Genomic DNA, 20735 nt, shown 5'->3' with positions numbered 1-20735 from the left:
TCTTTGGGATACATACCCAGTAGTGACACTGCTAGATCAAAGGGTATATGCAGTTTTATAGCCCTTTGGGCATAGTTCCAAATTTAGCATATTTGATACCTTTTATATTTTTTACCCATAACTATTTCCTAGTTTACTTTCTTAGAACTCTACTTTAAAACTCCCACCACAAAGCTCTAGTATAAAGCCAACCCACAGAGCATCAACTACAATGTAGGGATGGAGAGTTGCTCTTTATTTCTCTTTCCTTCCATCTCGCTATAGTACAGCACCAGGCAGTCAAATAATGGACAATAAAGGCAGGAGTGGCTGGATAGAGCACGTCCCTGCCTTCTTAGCTTGCCTTTTTTTTCTGAATCAAATTATTTGCTTCCTAATCAAAAGAAAATCTTGGGGGAAAAGAAATCTTTAGATGATATTGATTTATAACAGCTGTATTCAACATGCAACATCAGAGATTAGAAAAATGATTTTAGCTATTTGAGGACAGTGCTTACATAAACATTTGATTACTGTCTTGTTAGCTATGAAATGGGAAACATAGTCACAAATGGTATATTTAATAGCTGAAAATTTTTGCTTATATCTTATTTACCTCTAAAACCTTTTGAAAAGTTTGCCATGAAAAAATTAGGAAAAATAAATAGAAAGTTTTATTCAAGTATTGAGGGAAGAATATACAAACTTAAAGAATTATACAGAATGTAAATAGATTTTTGCCATTTTGGATAATAAATCCATGAAAGATAAAGCAATAATGAGTTATCTTGGAAAATTAAAATACTTGGTTCCTATCCCCAGTTTTATTATCTGTGGGTTCCGTCATAGCCTGAATGGGGATAACTATTTTTAAACTACTTTAATCTTTTGAAAGCACTGATGCTGAGGCCAGCTTTGTCATATTTTTTTTTTCCTGCCCAACCTTACCTTAGTTCCTTGACTAGCTTACTTCTGTCTGTCTTTTCACTTTTTTCTTGGAACATATATAATGCCTACATGCCCCTTAGAAACTCTCAGTTAACTCAGATCTCAGGAAAAGTTTATAAATAATATATACTAATGAGGATTTTTATATTACAGTAAAATAGAAGAATGAGGCTAAATCTAGACAACTTAGATTAATTTGGTAGGTGATGATAGGGTTGTGAATGCACCAATTGTCTATTGTGTTTAGAGCAATAAATTTTACAAATTTTTAGTTTCTTGTCTATCCTTAATTAATCCTCATTTACAAACTTTCTCTGTTAATTTGTAAGGTTCCAAAGGTCCAAATGGTATTTGTTTCTGCCTACTAGAATAAGATGCACAGATGTTAAATCACATGTGCTTTAACTCCAGATAATTCATCTGGAAATATTACAACCTACTTATTCCGTTTAATCATTTGATTTTTGTTGACCTTATATGTGATAGTTGTATTTAGTATTTTAATGTGTCTTTATTGATTGCATGTTGACTCCTACTTTCTGAGGTGTTTCTAAAGTATGGAATTAATCAAATTTTTTTCAGGGTGTATGTTTCAACACTTCCTTCTAAAAAGGATTTTCTAACAGTAATTCTGACATAAGACACCTATTCATTCTATTAATAATTCTATTAACCAAACCAAGTTTGTTTTTTTAACATATAAAACTTTTAAACTCCTCTACAAATTTCTTTATGAAAGAACATTTAAGTCATCATATTTGTCAAATAACCAGTTACTTGAAGGCTCAGATAAGAACTTTTTAACCTTTGAACAGAATCTCTTTTTGTTTACCTATGCCCTGTATTACAATTCCCATTATCACATTCTGCAATTCAGATCTTGTATTTTTTTATATTGACCTCAACTTGCACCAAAATTGTAAGTCTTAATAGCACAGAACTTGAAATTAATGATACTTATGTCTCATATTTGGCTATTGTGAAATCCACAAAATGTGGGACTAACTACTTTTATTCCACTCAAAGTTAACCTATGACCATGAACCTTTATAACTTTATAACAATTTTTAAAATAGGAATTTGTTGGTGTGTGTGTGTGTGTGTGTGTGTGTGTTTGCTAAAGCAATTGGGGTTAAATGACTTGCTCAGGGTTACACAGCTAGGATGTGTTAAGTGTCTGAGATCATATTTGAACTCAGGTCCTCCTGACTTCAGGACTGGTGCTCTATCCACTGAACTACCTAGGAGCTTTTCCTGGTCTCATACAAGAATGATTTTATATAATTTCACTATCTAGAACCTACCACCTTAACCTTTTTTTATGATGCATATACCTTAACCAACACAAACATGGAACATAAATTCATCAGATTCAGTACTTTTTTCTTTCTACTTATAAATTATTTCAAAAGTAAAATGAAAATGTCCATAATTAATCTTATGCTTAATGGGAAAGGATTGGACTTGGACATGAGAAAATGTAATGCTTCTCCATACTTTTTTGATGTATAAAAAAAGCAGTTCCATCCCAGAAGAGAGCTTACATCTGAGCCCTTTTGTAGATTGCAGGTTGTACAGAGGCACCAGCTTTTTTGATTGAGCTTTAACTCCACTGAAGGCATAGCTGAATTAAAGTTAATTTTAAAAAAATAAAGCAGGCTAATACAGATAAAATTAGTAAAAATAATTAGTACAAAAAATAACATTTCAAGGTAAATTTTGATGTGCTTTTATAAACCCTGTCATTATAGATGCCATATTAGTTTAAAAATCAGTAACATGCCAATATGAAACCCAGGTCGAAATCATAGCAGCTCACATTTATATAGTGCTTAAAAGATTACAAATATCATCTCATTTTTAGCTCTACAATAATCTTTCTGGGTAGATACTTTTATTATCTCCATTTTACAGATGAGGAAAGAAAGGGAGAGAGCAATTAAGGGACTTGTTCAGGATCCCACTGCAACTTTGTGTCTGAGGCAGAATTTGAACTCATCCTCCTGACTTAAGTACAGTACTTGATCAGCTATGCCACCTAGCTGCCTTCTTCTGCAATACAGCTCCTTATATTTTGGGCAGAAGGAGAATTTAAGAGAAAAAGGTTTTGACTAGAACAAGATCTTCCAAAAATGTACAGATGTTAAAAGTAACCTTTGTTGTTTATTCTAAACTTCATAGAATGTAAGTCATAAAACAAATGTACTATTTTATTTAATATATTATCTTGAGAATAAAAATAAGAAAAAAATGTTTAGTTTTAAATGTTAATGCTGTTACATTTTGAATTCTGTGCATACAAATATTTTATGTATTGAAACATAAAGAAGCAGACCAAGAGGCTGCCTCCTGTTTGGATTTACCCTTTTTGCCCCATTCACTAATCCTTTTTTATTAAAAAACAAAGGAAACTTCTGACTATTTGCTTTTTAGGTATGGAAAATGGTGCAAGAATGGGGTACAGAGGTATGAAGAGAACATACTGTTTATGTAATATTTTTGAAGAAAATGACAACATTGCCACCTAGTGCTCCTCTATGGAGTTAGTTGTTTTGTTTTTTAAACAGAGCCTATTTTATTTGAAAGGCTATTTTATTGAAATACCATGGCTTATCAATTAATATTATTTGTTTGAGTCTCAATCAAGAAGACCAAGGTACCCACTCCCATTAAAAATAATTTTGGTAAATATTAATATTTGTTCATTTTAGTAGAAAATAATAAAGTAAAATATGTCCTTAATAGTTTGCATTCAGCAAAGATTAGTTTTATTTTAATCTCATAAATTTTACTTTATTAGAGTCGAGGTGGGAAAAAATTTCATGCTGTGCTCAAAGAAATCATGGAGAGGGATCCCTTATCCCAACTATGTGAGAATGAAATGGATCTTATTTGGACTTTGAGACAAGACTGTAGAGAAAATTTTCCTCAGTCACTGCCAAAATTGCTGCTGTCTGTCAAATGGAACAAACTTGAAGATGTTGCTCAGGTAAGGTCAACCAAATCACTAGTATCAGTGTCTCTTAATAATATCTTTGTCTTTTCTGATTTTTGAGAGCATAAGGGCTGAATAAGTAAGATTGATTGTCCCTGAGTAGAAGTTCTTTTATCCTTCCTTTTGTATTCCAGGGCCTAGTGCAGTATTTTACATATTACAGATGCTTAGTAAATGTTTAATTGATTGATTAGAATCAGCAATAAATAGTAAGATTTCTAGCTTTGACAAAATATAATTCAAAACATCAGTTTACCTCAGTCTTGCAGAATTAGAAGATATTCTTTATTATGTGCTTTATTAATAATATTGAAGTTCTTTTAAAGATTTATTTGCTGATTCTGATATCACTAATTATTTAGCAAACATTGTTGCCTAAACATTTACCCTTACAGGTAGGGGAAAGTGTGCCATCAGTATGGTTGACTATTCTAAATTTCACTATAGTGTCCCTATTTTTCCACAACCTTCCAAAAGTGACCATTCCCATCGATTTTTTTTTTTTTTTGACATTTTTGTTAGTTTGCTGGCTGTGAGGTGAAATTTTGGAGTTTTCTTGATTTGCATTTCCTTTTTCATTAGTAATTTGGAGCATTCTCTGATATAGTTTATACTTTTTGAGCAGTCTTTTGAGAACTGTCCAGTTCCTTTAAATGCTTTTATACTGGCGGATGGCTTTTGGTCTCTCTTCTTTACTTTTCCCTACCCACCCTCACCACTCCTTCCCCTTCTTCCCTTTTTAAAATTGGGCTGGCTAAAATTTATTAGCTTTGTAAGTTTTTTCCTAGAACCATATTTTAAATTTGTCGATTCTATAGTTTGTTTTTTTTTTAATGGTCAGTGATGGCTTTAAAATATATAAGTACATCTTAATGTTTCTTTATTTTTTAACAGCTACAGGCTCTTCTTCAGATATGGCCTAAACTGCCTCCTAGAGAAGCATTGGAATTATTAGACTTTAATTATCCAGACCAGTATGTAAGGGAGTATGCAGTGGGCTGCTTGAAACAAATGAGGTACTTTTCTATTGTCTTTTTGGGTTGTAATTGGCAACATAAAAACATTTATATTATTTGTCAGTCTTCTATGAGAAAAGAACAGATTTCAAGGCAATGGTTTTAGTTCATTTTTAGTTTTTTAATTTATTCGTATAATCAGGAGAGTTTTTTGTTAAGTTAAATCATTATACATATGCTAAGCATATATTTGATCTCTAACAAAAAGGAGAAGAGAAAAGAAGCTGGTTGAGTCACAAAGCAGATCAAATGCTTATGTAGCTAATGTACTTATCTTCTATACTTATATACATCTATTATATTTATCTTCTGATGGACCTCTTCCATGACTAAACTTGATTTTCTAAAATTTATTAAATTTTTTGTTTGTAACTTTTCATCAGTATAGTTATAGAAATAAGTAATTTCTACAAGATAGTACAATTAGGGATTAATATATTGATTCAATAAATATAAGATACTTAATCTGATGTTTCACTGTTTTTACTCTTCTGTTAGTAGATTTAATCTCATATTAAATTTGACTTTACTTGCCATATCATTACACTTTCCCCATGTTTGTCATCCTTTATTTTTGAGTGCTAACCACTAAATTTAGATAATTTTAGACATTATAATCACTAACTACATATAGATGTACATTCTATAGTTTTTCAGTTTGTCTCAGTAATGATAACTGAATCCACTTGGAATACTTTTTTTAATGTAAATACTGCTGAAATTAAAAAAAAGACAAGTTGTCAAAATTTCCTATCATGAATATACTGTTGACTTTAGTTTAATTAATTCGTTTTTCAAAGATGCAAGGTGAATTGGTAATGTATAATCAAAAATTTTGAGATAGGGAACACCACCTAAATTTAAATTTAGAAAAATGAAATTTTACTACTTTCATTTGCATTTAGTAATTCAAACTGTGCTAAGAAGTATATAGGGTAGTATCTTTAAGGAATTTGTTTTAATGATTTATAGTAAGCATACCAAGTTTACATAAATCTCCTAGATTCTTAATCTTTTAAAAAGTTGTTATAAAAAATGTTATAGTCTCTTATATTTTAACCTTTTGCTTTGAAGTTCTACTTATATTTTTTATTTGCTTTAAGTTAAATCTAAATAAAGGATTTGCTAAATAATTATAAACTATATTCTTGTCTCATCCTATCTCATATTGCCAATTAGTTGATTCCAAATTAATTATTTTTGGTCAGTGTTGAAATTATGCAGTTGAATACCCAACTATAAATTATCTTGTTTTTCTTTTAACCCCTCTCTCTTAGTGACTGGATTAATCCTCTTGAGTTTAATTATTATCTCCATGTAGATGACTTCTAAATCTGTATATTGCTGGTCTTTCTAATACCTGATCCTCTTGAGATCTAGCCACAGATCACCAACTGCCTATGGAACAATTTGAATTCATGTCCCGTAGGCATATCAAATCTAACTTGTCCAAAAGAGAATTTCTAGGTTTGAAGCCTCAACTCTTCATTTTCACCTATCCCCACATTTAATCTTTTATTTTTAAACAAATGACAAATCTTGTCATTTTTAATCTCTACAACATTTCTTATTTCTGTCCCTTTCTTTTTGTATAATTGTTACTCTATTCAATCCCACTTCACCTTCCTCCTTGAGTGTTTCAGCCTCTTAACTGATTTCCTTGCCTTAAATTCTTCTCATCTTAATTGTCCCTTACACAGCTTTCAAAGTGGATTTTCACAAAATTCAATTCTATTCCTTTTTTTCCCTATATAGTATCCCTAGTGACTACCTTTTACTACCTAGTATCTTTTAAGTCAAATATAAAATCCTTTAACATCTAAAGCCCTTTGTAACCTGACCAAGCCTACTTTTCAAGGCTCATATTATTCCATACTGTAGACTCTACATTCCAACCAAATTGGACTTCTTGCTCATTGTACATGAATACTCCATCCCATCTCCTAGTCTTTGAACTGAATGTTGCCCATTCCTGTAATACATTCTTCCCTTATCTTCACTGCTTAGAATGCCTACTTCTTTCAAAGTTTACTTCAGATGTCATGTTTTACATGAACCTTCCTTGATCCTCCCAGATAGTGTCTCCCTCCCTTTTCCACTTATATATTGTGTGTATGTGGTGAGAGGGGTACATAAATGTTTTCTTCCCCTATAAAATGTTAAGAGTCTTGAAGGCAGGGAATGCTTTCTTTTTCTCTTTAGTGCCTTATATTGTGCATGGCACATCTTGATCACTTAAAAAAAATGTTTATTGATTTGCCAGGGAGAGGGAGACAGAGTATATACAGTCAGTTAAATAACTACATATCATAATTTGTGGAGGGAGAGAATGCTAATAATCTAGAAATCAGGGATTTGCTAGTTGTAAGTCTCGAAAGAATATAGAGATTTCATAAGGGGAAGATTAGGAGATAATATTCTAGTAGCTTTGTCGGATAAGTATGGTCAGGCAGGGAAGCAAGAGATGGTATGTTGATTTCAGGGAACAGTGAGAGTTAACAATCCTGTTTGACTTGAAAGTCAAGGAATTATAAGAAAAGAAGTAATAAAATTATTTTTACCTGCTATCTAGCTTTGATTCTGAACCATTCATTAAATGTGTAGTGGCATATTCTTTCCTTTATTATTATTTATGCAATTGTATAACTTATTGTAGATATAATTGATTAGCCAGGTAGAACTATCATAGGATATTTAGTAACCCTATATATGTTATTTATGTACTTATGTATTTCAAAATGTTCCTTTAATTTTTGATATATTAATTTTATATTCTTATAAAACCTGTATTTTTATTTTAAAAAGCCTTTTTCTGTTGTTCATTAATATTGTATTTGACTCGATCTTCCTTCTGTTTCAGTGATGAAGAACTATCTCAGTATCTTCTACAACTTGTACAAGTTTTGAAATATGAACCTTTTCTTGATTGTGCCCTATCTAGATTTATGTTAGACAGAGCACTTGCTAATAGGAGGATAGGGCAGTTTCTATTTTGGCATCTTAGGTAAGTAGATTTTAGTTAAAAAGTTTTTGGTGAGGGAAGAAGGAAGTGGCTTGTGTTCCTGTGAAATTATTCAGCATGATAATCCAACATGATAAATGAGCAAATTTAACTAATTTGGGAAGAAAAAGGGATTCCATAGTGCAGCTTAAACTTTAATATCTTTAGTAGCTTAAAATTGTTTAGCATTTTAGCATCCATCATATTCTATTTGAGATATTTCAATCATTCTATACAATTTTTTCTCTCCTTTAATGAAAATTGCAAATTGTAGCCATTTATACTAATTTGAATTCTCTATACTCTTGTAATAAGGTTGTTCACATTAAAAATAAATGAATGCGTATCTGTCAGAAAATTGTTTTATTTGTCTTTTAGCTATGCTTCTTATGTTTGATTAATGCAAAGTTAAAATTTGCTGAAAAGGGATTATGCACATGAGGTTATATTCAGTGTTCAACCATTGTAGTTTTTATGATTTTTAAAATATGCTGGGTTTCTTTTTTTTTTAAACTTTGATGCCCATGTGAGTATGAATCAGTTGTTTTCCTATTGTTTTGTGGAGGAAAGAATTGATTTCTGCTCCTTACCTCCACCACTTGAAGAGCTTTGTAAATTCCTGATATTTTCTTGTCAAAAATTTAAAACATTCTCAGAAATCAAATGGGGAAATTAAATTGGGGAGAGGATTCTGGTCAACAATAGCAAATATTTTAACTTTACTCTAAATGCAACCATTACAATTTAGAATCATAATAAAACCACCTATTTTGACCTTAATATGCAAGTTGATAAATTAATCATTTTCTTATTGAATTTCTTTAGGTCAGAGGTGCACATTCCTGCCTTTTCAGTGCAGTTTGGTGTAATACTTGAAGCTTACTGTCGAGGAAGTGTGGGCTATATGAAAGTGCTTTCTAAACAGGTATTAATATCTCTTGAATTTCAATATTCATGGTCAAAGAAAATCGGAACTGAGACAAACCTTGAAGCCCACCAGATGCAAGGGTTTTGCCCAAAACTTGGTTAGCTATAGAGAAATTGTGTGAGGTACTTGTATTCAGAAGAAATCTAAATTCAGTCAATTCATTCTTCTTAACAAATATAGCACAGGAGAAAATCAGCTTAATCCTCTATAGGCCATTTTTTCTTTATCTGGGAAGTAGAAATTATTATGTATTATTATACATGTAATAGATATCCCTCAGGCTTGCTTAATATAATTTAGCTTTGAAAATTGCCTATATCCTTTTACCATTTTTCTATTAAGGGCTTCATTCCTATATACTTGAATCAGGATTTTGTAGATCTTATATATCAAATCTTTATCAAAGAGTTTTCAAACAAAAAATCCTTTCTCATTTAATTACCTCTTCAGCTTAGCTGCATAAAAAATTTGGGGGGTCAAAATTTTTTAATTTTCTGTCATAACTCTTGTTTATTTTCTCATTTGTGAGCCACTCTAACTTCCTTTGCCTGAAGTAATGGATTTTATAAACTTAAAAAATACCACACAATTCTTTGTTTTATTTACACATACAGAGTATCTCTAAAGTCTTCATTTAGTTTTAAACTATTAAAACATAAAAACTTTACTAATAAAAAATTTAGTTTAAATTTAAAACTTCAAAAAGTTTGAAGCTGTTGCCTGAAGAATTTTGAAAAAAGCCTATGGATGTGAATGCATATATATCTAGGTTAGTGATTTTATATATATATATATATATATACATATGCAGTATACATGTAGTTGACATCTCTTCTACCACTCCAGTGTAGCAGATTCTTTAATAAATTCAGAAGATATTTGGTGGAATTGATTGTAAGCAGTGGGAAAGATCTCTAGCTCCACAATCCTTTCTGTGGACTAAATGTTCACCATTTCCCCAAATAAAAGATGCCTGGTATGACAAAGACCTTTCAAGATAATATGCTGTCAGTTATTATAGCCAACATTGTCATTTTGACATCATTTCATCAAGTCTATTTTGAACTCCATTTGAACTCTATTTTGTAAAAACAAAGGAAAAGAAATCATACAAAAGAGAACAGGCAGGGGGATTATGTTTGAGAATATATCCAGCATTCTGTGTCCTCGTCTCCTTTCTACTGGAAAATGGAAAGTCTGTTTCATCATCTCCAGGCCAAGATGAATTTGAGTCACTATTTTTTAACATTTTCTTTTGTGTTCACTGCTATACTGGATCTGCTCTCTTTATTGTGCTTCTTTAGTTCACATAAACTTCCCATATTCCTCTGAATTCCCCATTTCCTATCTTGTTTTCAGTTCCATTCACATGGAACAGTTTGCTCAGCCATTTTCAATGGGCCTCTACTTTGTTTCAGAATGTTTAGAGCCATTAAAAACTGCTGATATGTATATTTTACCAGAAAATGCTGATATTTTTGTTATATTCAGGATCTTTCTGATTTTAACCTCTTGAGGGATTAATACATTAAAAACTATCAGTAATAATGAGACCTAAGTAGAAGCCAAACATAGCTGGGTGCTTTGTAATTTTAATGGGTATATTTTTTATGATATATAATGATCAAAATGCTTTAACTTAATTTAATAACTAAATTAGTATCTGTTCCTAGTATTGCATAATGATTTTTTTTCATGGTGAATTATTGTTATATAATACATATCATCTTAGAATTCCTTCTAATTTTAACATCCTTCCAAGCTAATCTCTCTTCAGCGTTATAATCCCTTCTGCAACATTCTTTAAGGTCAGAATTTACCTAAATATTTTTAGATTATCATGGTATTGTTTTTAACAATTACACTGAGGATTGCTAAAAGGCTCTATGCTTGTATCTCTAGTTAAAAGGTTGTTAGTCATATAGTCCCTTGGGTTCTGTGGCTAAATTTTAGGAGATCCATGCATTTGGTTGTTGTTGCTTACTTTATAATCCTATGTATTTTATGTATACAACAAAAACAATGGCAGTGATAATAAAAAATCATTTATATAGCACATATTATATACCAAACAATGTGCTGTGTACTTTACAGATATTTCATTTGATCCTCATAACAACTCTGGGAGTTAGGTGTTATTATTGTCTCCATTTGCATTTGAAGAAATTGAGGTAAAGAGAATAAGTGGCTTACCCAAAGTCAGTGATGATAATAATAATAAAACAGTGAACATTTATTTAATTACTATGTGTGAGGCACTATGCTAAGACATACAACTAATAAATATCCAAATCTAGATTTGAACCTAGATCTTCTTGACTCTAGCCAGGCCTTGTACTCTATCCATTGTGTTCTCTACTTGTCCATTATTCTGAGAAGGGATCCATAGGCTTCACCAAGGGGGTCTAAGTCTATAACATAAAAAAGTTATTAAGTATCTTTACTATGGGAATAGCATGATTTTAGAAGGTAAAAAATATCCTCTAAAATTCTTTATTCTTTTAATTAAACATTTATTAAGTACATCTTCTACATCTAAAGGTACTATTTTCTAAGAATTCTGTATTTAAAGTTATGTTTTATACATATCCTTTTGGAATAAAGAATTGCATGTAGTTGTTAATTTTTTATACATATTTTCACTTCCTTATTCCTGATTTACTTCTTTTAAGGATAAAAAGAGTTCCCCCAATCTGAAATTTTTTTTTTTAATTTAGTGAATATACTTCATCTGTACACATCATGTTTTTATACATCTGGATAATTTTAACCCTTAGTCTTCATTTTTTTTTCTCCTTTTCATTTTTTTTTTTTTTTTTAGAATAAGCTTAATTAATAAACATCAATAAATAGGATTATTGCTATGCACAAAGAAAGAAGAATTACATATGCCATAAAAGTCAACTGAATACTTTCTGATATGTGTATATTTATATTTGTGTAGTATGTTTGATTTAAATACTTTTGATTTGTCTGTATCTCTTTCTGTGATTTGTACTCTCTTCTATATATTTTGTTAATTTGTCTTAATTCTCTTTTTTGGTATCAGTTATTCTTTCTCTCCTTAAAATTTCTCCTAAACAATAAAAATTCAAAAAATATATAATTTAAGCCAAAAAATTTACACATTGTGTCAAAAATTATGTATTTCATTCTTAACTCTAGTACATAAGGTAGGTTTCATCTTCTATGTTCTAGAATTGATTGTTCTTTCAGAATTGTTTCCCCCATGTAAGTTTTTTGGTTATTGCACAAATTGTTTTCTTGATTCAATTCTTAAGGGTTTCCCCAGATTTGTCTGAATTTGTTTTCTTAGACATATATTTAAAACATTTTTATCTTTTTTTTTATTATCTCCAAAATTTCTCCCATCATTCTTACTCCCCTTACCCCCTCCCAGAGATCCATACCATATAACAAGTAATGTTTTAAAGAGAGAGAAAGAATAGACCAACAACAGTCAGTAAAACCAATCAATGCATCCAAAAAGTTCAAAAATATATGCAATATACCATGTCCATGGACCTTCCATCTCTGCAAATGAGTGAGGTGGGCATTTTCTGTTGTCTCTTTGTTGGAGCTATGCTTGTTCTTTGATTTGCTGCATTCACTTTTGATTGTTTTATGGTTGCTTTTTTCCATTTATATTGCTCTTATGTAGTGCTCTAATACTGTGTTTGTGTGTGTGTGTGTGTGTGTGTGTGTGTGTCTACCTGCTTTATTTCACTTTGCATCAGATGTAAATCTTCATACTAATCTTTATTCATTTTAATATTTTTCACTGCATATTTTCCATTAAATTAGTGAGACCTGTTTATATGCATTCTTCTTGAACATATCTCATACGCTTTCTCCTCTGTGACTAGTCTTCTTGTTTAATATGCTTGGAATTCTTATTTATTCACCGTCTTCTTCCTCTCGTTTAAATTTTTTTCATTTTTATGAACCCAAATGTCAATTTCTTTATGAAAATTGATGTAGATATCCCTCCTGAAATCCAGACCCGAAACCTCCTGCCTCTGGATCCACTGTTTTTTAACCTTTTTTTCTTTTATTTGTATTTGTATCGAACACTTGGTACATGTACAAAAAGTCTTTCCTATTTAATTTAAGTACTTTAAGGAATAAGTGCAGTATCTTATTTATATTCGTATTCAACTCAATATCTAGAATAGTATCTTTAATATAATTGGCATTCAATCAGTGTTTCATTTGGATTGAACTGAATCAGAGGACTCATGTAGTTTATATATTATATTGTTATTGGATGTTGATATCTGATAACAATTGCCATTGGCTTGTTCTTATTTATAAAAAGTTCACAGAAATCAAGGTCTTCCTCTCCACTTCACTTTGTTTTAATAATTTATGCAGTTTGCATACATCTAGAAAAATTCTGATGATTTAAATCTTTTCTCCCAAAACAGGCCTAGTCTTTTTCTCTGTTGGGGAAGGAGGAGGAAAAGGATGATCTGGTGGTGGTTTTTCAGACTTCAAAATTACAGAACCCTGAAGAATTAGCATTTCTAAAGTGGGAAGACTTTTAATATTAGCCTTTATGTTTGTATCTAAGGACCAGTCTGATTAAGGTCATAAAAATTTTTCAATGTGCTTTGAGGGTAATTGATTTTTCTACCACAGCAACCCTGAAAAAATACATATACTAAGTTATTGAAAGTCTATGGTGTGTGCTGAAAAAATGATTAATGATTTCCCACCTACCTAGATCTCTCATATGGCTTCATCTCCTATAGAAGAAGGAGGGAGTAATAATTATTTTGTGTGTATTTTTATTATTTTCATATTTTGCGGCTTAAATGAGACCAAAGTTGGAAACTGTCCCAACTCAGGATTATTCATACTTGAAAAAAAATTTTTTGTTGCAATATCACATGTATTCATGTATTCAGCAAGCATTTATTTAATGAGTACTGTTGATAATTTCCAATACTATGGTATAGATTCAAAGAAAAAAAATAATCTCAAGAAACTTAGAGCTTACTTTATGAGACAAGACACATGTAACTAGACAACAAATGCTAGGTCCCAAAAACAAGAATGAAAAAGAAGAATATGCATTTAAAATTCATTAATTCTTAAAGATAATTACTTTCTATGAAAAAGTTTTTTCCATTTTCAAAGAACCTCATTTTCTTTTGTAGTAATATACACAGAAGACATAATTCCTACTTTTAAGTATTTATTCTTCTCTATGACTAAAAGTAGAAGAAAAAGTTCTTAGCTGTCAGTTCTTGTTAGATTTGGAAACCTATAAAAAAGGCAAGGTGATGAATTACTTAAAAGTAATTGGTTGAAGACCATTGAAGTTTTCATTGCACTTGTCAGGAAGTGAATGTCAGTCCAGCCAAAAATAGGACAGAAGAGATTCCCAACTGTGCAAACAGAAGAAATTAAAAGTAGGAATACTTCAGAAAGTTCCTGTTTGTACAGTAGAGGTTCCATTTTTCTCCTTTGTTACCCATGTTTGTACAGACCATGAGACTGTGGAAAAGCACTGGGATCTGGGTTTTGATATAGGGCTGACCTGACACGTCTCCACTATTTCAGTTTTGTAATCAAGCAGCTTAAAACTTCTATACTATCTTGCCTGCTGGGTTAGTCATGTCAATAGAAACTTTAGGATTAATTCACCTACCTACACAATCCTGTCCACCCCTCCCTTATAAGCAGAGTGCTAAAAATAAAAATATGAACATTTTTAAGGCTATTTAGTTATTATTCGGACCTATCCTAGCATGTATTTATCTACACATGTATCTAGCCTAATAGATTGTCTACTCCTTAGCAAGGAGTATTTGTTACTTAGTTTTGTATCTATGCCAACCTCTGACACAATGTATTGCACATATTATCACCTTTTAAGTTTTTGCTGAATTTACTGTACCCTGAAGAAGCCTAGTATGAGTTTTATTGACCATTGCTTCTGGCCCATCTCGAATAAGTTAGTGATCTAGGCCAGTTAGGAAGCACAGCAGGTAAAGCACTAGACCTAGAATTTAAAAGACCTCATTCTAATTTAGTTTCAGCTATTTGGGCAAGTTGTTATTATTATTAACATTCCTCCTAGATAGCATCTTTACCTAAGTTAGACTTTGTGGACTTTTAAAGATAATTCAAGATGTGAAATATTCAAATGCTAGGTTTATGCTTTTGAGTAAAATCTCCTTTGTCTCTTTCAGCAAAATTTTATTCCATCTTCTCACACTATAATTTGTTCAGCCATTCCTCAAATGAATTGCAATTCAAATCTCAATTCTTTGCCACTTCAAAAAGAACTATAAATATTTTTGTACATCCTTAAGTTTGTTTTTCTTAGAACTAATACCTCCATTTACCTACTCTCCTTCTAATTCTTCCTCCTTCCCTTTCCTTCCTATCTCTCTGTTAAGTGAAATTTCTATACCTAACTCTGTATGTGTTTTTTCCCCTCTTTTGACCAGTTCAGATAAAAGTAAGTTCAAAAGTCAACCACTCCACCCACTGTTTCCTCCTTTTTTTTGTAGTTGTCTGTGCTCTCTGATTATGAGAATTTTTCTACCGTTTCCCTTAGTGGGGTTTTGTTTTGTTTTTGTTTTTGCGGAGGCATTTGGGGTTAAGTGTCTTGCTCAGGGTTACACAGCTAGGAAGTGTTAAGTGTCTGAGGTCCAGATTTGAACTCAGGTCCTCCTGACTTCAGGGCTGATATTCTATCCACTGGGCCACCCATCTGCCCTACTCCTAGTGTATTCTTTTTCCCTCCCATATCCATTCTTCTTTTAAGATCAAAACATAACAGAATCATTTTTGTACATTCCTAATTAGATTCCCTTTAATATCTCTGATGGTGAAAAAGTTCAGATGGGACATATCATCTTCCCATATTAGAATATAAGAAGTTTATACATTTTCTATTTGTTTACTTATTTATATTTCTCAACTCCTGTGTTTGAACTTCAGAGATTCTATGAAGTTCCAAACTTTTTTTACATCAGGAATATTTGGAAGTTCTCCATTTCATTAAAGATCCACCATCCCTACCCCCTGTCATATTTTACTTATTTTTGCTAGTAAGTTATTCTTGATTTTAAGCCTATATCCTGCTGGAACATTAGGTATTCCAGACTCCCTGTTTCTTTTTTGTAGTGGATGATAAATTGTATGTGATCATGAGTGTGTTCATTCTTTGATATGGGAGCTCTGGATTTTGACTCATATTTCTGGGAGTTTTTATTTTGAAGTTTGTTTCAGTAAGTGAACAATAGATTCTTTCTATTCTCATTTTCCCCTTCCATCCTAAGATCTGGGCAGTTTTATCTTAAAATTTCTTGAAATATATCAAGGTGTCTTTAGGAGGGGAAAGTGTGGTCGTCTTAGTATTCAGAAAATCTAATGATTCTTTTTTTTTTTTCTCCTCACTGGGTTTTCAGGGTCATTGTTATGAGACTTATACCTTTACACTTTCATTTTTTAAAATTTTGACTATTTTTTTGTTGCCTCAACAAATTTGTCTTCTTTTTGTTCCATTCTGATTTTTAAGGAATTTGTATTTGGACAAGATTTTGTATGACTTATAATGTAAAGCTATTAATTCCCTTTCTATTTTTTTCTTCCATACCTCTCATTTATTTTCCAGTTTTTTCCTCTGGTTCTCATTTCATTTAGAAAATATATTTTTATCTTTTTTAAATTGTCAGTCTCTTCCAAAAAGTTTAGTTGAATTTGTGATCATGTTGTTTTTCTTTTAGGCCTTACTTGTATATATGTGTTTGGGAGTCATTCTTTTCTTGTGTTCTGTTCTTACTTCTCTGGCATCATAATCATAATAGCTTTTTTTTTTTTTTAAAGATGGGTTTTTGTTGCTGATTTTTGCTCATTTTCCCAACTTGCTTTCTGACTAGGCACATAATAAATGCCATGTGGTTGTTGTTGTTTATATTGCTGTTGTTGCTGTTGAGCATTATAAGTGCTTTATTAGGTTAGCTCTGCATAATTCTGGAGCAAAGGTCTGGGCCAGTCCTATTGCTTTTTTCTTCTATTATTGTTTTGTTATTCTAGGACTTCAGAGATAGCTCAAACTAGAGACCGGAAATTTTTGTGGCACCAAAAACGCCAAATTCAGGGCAAAAGTCTCATTATTGCTATCCTAGACCGAGATCTTGAAGTTCCTAACCTGTGTTTAGATCATTTTTTAGCCATCTGTATTCTTTTGTAGGTTTCAGATTGGGCTAGAAGCTATAACTGAAACTTCATTTTATTGGTGGGATCTGAGCTATAACCTTATTGCTTGTTTTCTGGATTACAGCTTAGAGCCTGTGACAGCTCTCTATCCCAAAATACCACCCTACAATACATGTCCATTCTTCACTCCATCCTAGATCTGGAACCCGGAACTAAGTAGAAAATGACAAAGCTGTCAATTGGCACTTATATGTGGGGCTTGAAATGGTGTATATGCTGCATTCTTATCCAGACCTTGTCCCAGTGCTCATATACTTCTTTCTCTATCTCCCTATGCAGTCATAAATAAGAAACGACTTACTATGATTTTTTTTTTTCTTGCATTTCCTAATCAGGATTCAGTCTGGTACATTTTTAAAATCTCTTTGGAGGAATTTTGACAGGAGCTCCTCTACTTCTTGCTACTGTGCTATGTTGTCTTCACCTCTGTTCTTGTTTTAATATTCTTCCTGAATTATTTTTACAAGGTTTTTTGTTTTGTTTTGTTTGTTTGTTTGTTTGTTTTGGGGGGGGAGGAGGGAGGAGAAAATCAGGTAAAGTATCATTAAGATGATTACAGAAAACATTTTTTCTTTTTTCCTTAGTAATTAATCTCTTAAAACATGTTTCAGGTTGAAGCTCTTAATAAGCTGAAGACCTTAAATAGTTTAATAAAATTGAATGCAGTAAAGTTAAACAAAGCAAAAGGAAGAGAAGCAATGCATACATGCTTAAAACAAAATGCTTACCGAGAAGCCCTTTCTGATCTTCAGTCACCTTTGAATCCCTGTGTCATCCTTTCAGAACTTTAGTAAGTAATGCATTGTTCTCCTCTTAAATAGAAAATGGACTGTATATATCATAGGTTCTTGCATTTCAAAACTTGATTTTCTTATATTTGAATAACTATTTTCAATGTATTTTCCCCCTCTGTAATCATATGTAGTTTATTTTCAAGGTTTAAAAATATTATTCTCACAACAGTTCTGTAGGTTTAGTTAGATTTCCAAAGAAGACCACAACACAAAAAAGGTTAAAAACTACCTACTTTTTATGTAAATATTAACAGTAATCTTTTAGCTCAGTAGAATTTTCTCTACTGATTCTGAAGAGGTAGTTAAAATGGCATAAAATCAGTTATTTATGTAAATCTGGATTCTGCCAACTTAAGATATTTATAGAATATAAGATCATATTCTTAAATTTGGATTTAAAATAAAAAATGGAGGCAGCTAGATAGCATAGTAGGTAGATCATTGACCTTGAAGTCAGGAGGACCCGAGTTCAAATTTAGCCTCAGATACTTAACACTGTGTGATGCTGGGCAAGTCAATTAACCCCAATTGCTTTGCAACATAAATGAATGAAATTAAAATATAAATGACAGTGATATTTAGTGTGGAATGACCAACATTTAAATTCTGATAAAATATACTCATGGCTTTAGGAAAGTGATATTTTTTAAATGTTCAATTCCACTTAGTAAGTAAATTTTGTTGTAGTTTCTCCCTGAAAATTGAAAATGAAATGCAATTAGAATGTTAGGAATCATTTAAAATTAATACATTGCCTACTGTGCTTTAAAATACAGTCTCTAGAAAATTGTATATTTATTTTGAAAAAATGAGTTCATGTAAACATGCTAGTAATAAAAATTTATTTAAATCCAGAATTGGATCCTTTCTTCCTCAAGAAGTCAGACTACCTTTGTGATTAGATTAGATATATAGCTAATGAATATTTTTCCCTGATTTTGAAATCATTCACTATAATGCAGATTGACAATACTACAGAAAGATGATTAAGTGAAGAAAAATGGAGGAAACTCTGAGGGATTATTGGGGAGGGGGAAGGTGAAAACATTACAAAATAAAGTGTCTCAAATTTCAGTTTAATCCATGTCAACTATGGAAAGTGATCCGAGTATAAAGCAATTTGGAATAGTGTTAAGAAAAATCTGTATTTTGTGAGTCCATGCCATTGATAAAAATACTGCATTCTGCTTACCAAGACCATTCTTATAGAACCTTTATTGATGAGGTAGAATAATCTTTTTCCATGTTTTAAGCTCTGATTTCAGGTTCACCCAGTGTGAAAAGTTGCTTGGACTGTCTGAACCCAGTAACTTATGTAAACTTATCTTATCATTGTTTAAAGTGGAATTTTCCTAATGATCTTTTCTTTTATTAGTGTTGAAAAGTGCAAGTACATGGATTCTAAAATGAAGCCTCTGAGAATAGTATACAATAACAAAGTATTTGGAGGAGATCCATTGGGTGTCATTTTTAAAAATGGGGATGGTAAGATTTTTGTTTGTTTTTTGTTTTTGTTTTTTTAGTTCCTTCAAGTTTGTAAATCATTGCCTATTGTTATCTTTTGGTAGATGCATCATATGTCTATTCAAGTATTTGTGGGATAAAACAAGATAGAGAAATTTTTGATTCTTAAATGATTTTTTAAAAAAAAATTTGAACATATAAAAGTGTGTAATTTGGTATTTTTTAAATTAAGGACTTTTAAGACAGTTACACTAACAAAGATATTCAAGATATTTACCTATTTAATGATGCTGTGTTGAAATACCTAGTCTAAATATGCAAATAACTAGCAGGGCAAGCAAAAACTATACATTGAATTAGAAGTAATACTAGGCATTAGTATTTAGTAATTAGTATTTTTTAGTAAATTAGTAAATATTTAGTGCTTAGTAATTCTTAATAATTGAATGAATGAGCTCAAAAGACATAAAAAGACAAGTGAGGGTCTGCCAACTTAAATAGCCATTTTTGAGATTATATTACAATAGAACTAGAGACCTTACACACAATTTAATTTCTTAAATTTAGAGCTTCCAAGAGAGGTATTGAGTTGCTTGATGTTACAAAGCTAAGAAATGGTACTATAAACTAATATGTTATGTAACATTTGAATTTTGTAATAGTATTGTAATCCTTTGTAATTGGTTAATTTTTTCCCTTATACTCGGACACATTTTGCTTCCATACTTTTAATAATTATTAAGCATAGTAAATCAAAAACACAAATAAAACAGTCTTTTCCTTTAGATCTACGGCAAGATATGTTGACTCTCCAAATGTTGCGGTTAATGGATTTACTTTGGAAAGAGGCTGGATTGGATCTTCGGTAAGGAATTGTAATGGATCAATTTCTTGACCCAATGATGTATTCTCTTTTTTCATTTGTGCCATTTTTAGGCTCTTACCTATACAAAAATTGAAAATTCAATTTTTCATGGAGAGTGAGAGAACCTTTATTCTAGTCATCAGTTTGATTTCTTCTTGTGTACACTAAGTTTTCTAAAACTGAAGGGTTCTATTAGTAAAAACATCACATTTACATGACTAATGCAGAAATTTGCTTTGCTTGACTATTCATAATTGTTAAAAGTATTTTTTTTTCTCCAAGGAGAAGATAGAGGAGGGGGAAAAATAGGTTGTTTTGTTGTTGGTAATTGAAAAAACAACAGATTTTATTCATAGTTCTGATTGTACAGTGGTATAATGTGTATCTCAGGTCCTACTATCCTGCTTAGCACTGGAGCTGAAAACTAGCAAGTGGCTCTGATAGTACAGTGTGGGAAAATTTAAATTGCAGCAATAGTTTTGACTCTTCCCATTCTTATCTCTGAAT

General features: G+C 31.3%; 1 protein-coding gene across 4 annotated transcripts in view; it reads left to right on the top strand.

Moving 5' to 3' along the window:
- The window catches only part of PIK3CB (phosphatidylinositol-4,5-bisphosphate 3-kinase catalytic subunit beta), a 149402-nt gene that overhangs the window by 113377 nt on the left and 15290 nt on the right, over positions 1 to 20735 (top strand). For all 4 annotated transcript variants that reach the window (XM_031959816.1, XM_031959814.1, XM_031959815.1 and 1 more), the window contains 7 exons: positions 3728 to 3916; positions 4817 to 4938; positions 7799 to 7942; positions 8765 to 8864; positions 17717 to 17895; positions 19275 to 19384; positions 20150 to 20228. In XM_031959816.1, the coding sequence (XP_031815676.1) occupies positions 3728 to 3916; positions 4817 to 4938; positions 7799 to 7942; positions 8765 to 8864; positions 17717 to 17895; positions 19275 to 19384; positions 20150 to 20228 (923 nt within the window). The remainder of the gene's footprint in view (positions 1 to 3727; positions 3917 to 4816; positions 4939 to 7798; positions 7943 to 8764; positions 8865 to 17716; positions 17896 to 19274; positions 19385 to 20149; positions 20229 to 20735) is intronic.

Source organism: Sarcophilus harrisii, chromosome 3, assembly GCF_902635505.1.
Source record: "Sarcophilus harrisii chromosome 3, mSarHar1.11, whole genome shotgun sequence".
NCBI lineage: Eukaryota > Metazoa > Chordata > Mammalia > Dasyuromorphia > Dasyuridae > Sarcophilus > Sarcophilus harrisii.
This window is presented reverse-complemented; position numbering and strand designations above follow the sequence as displayed.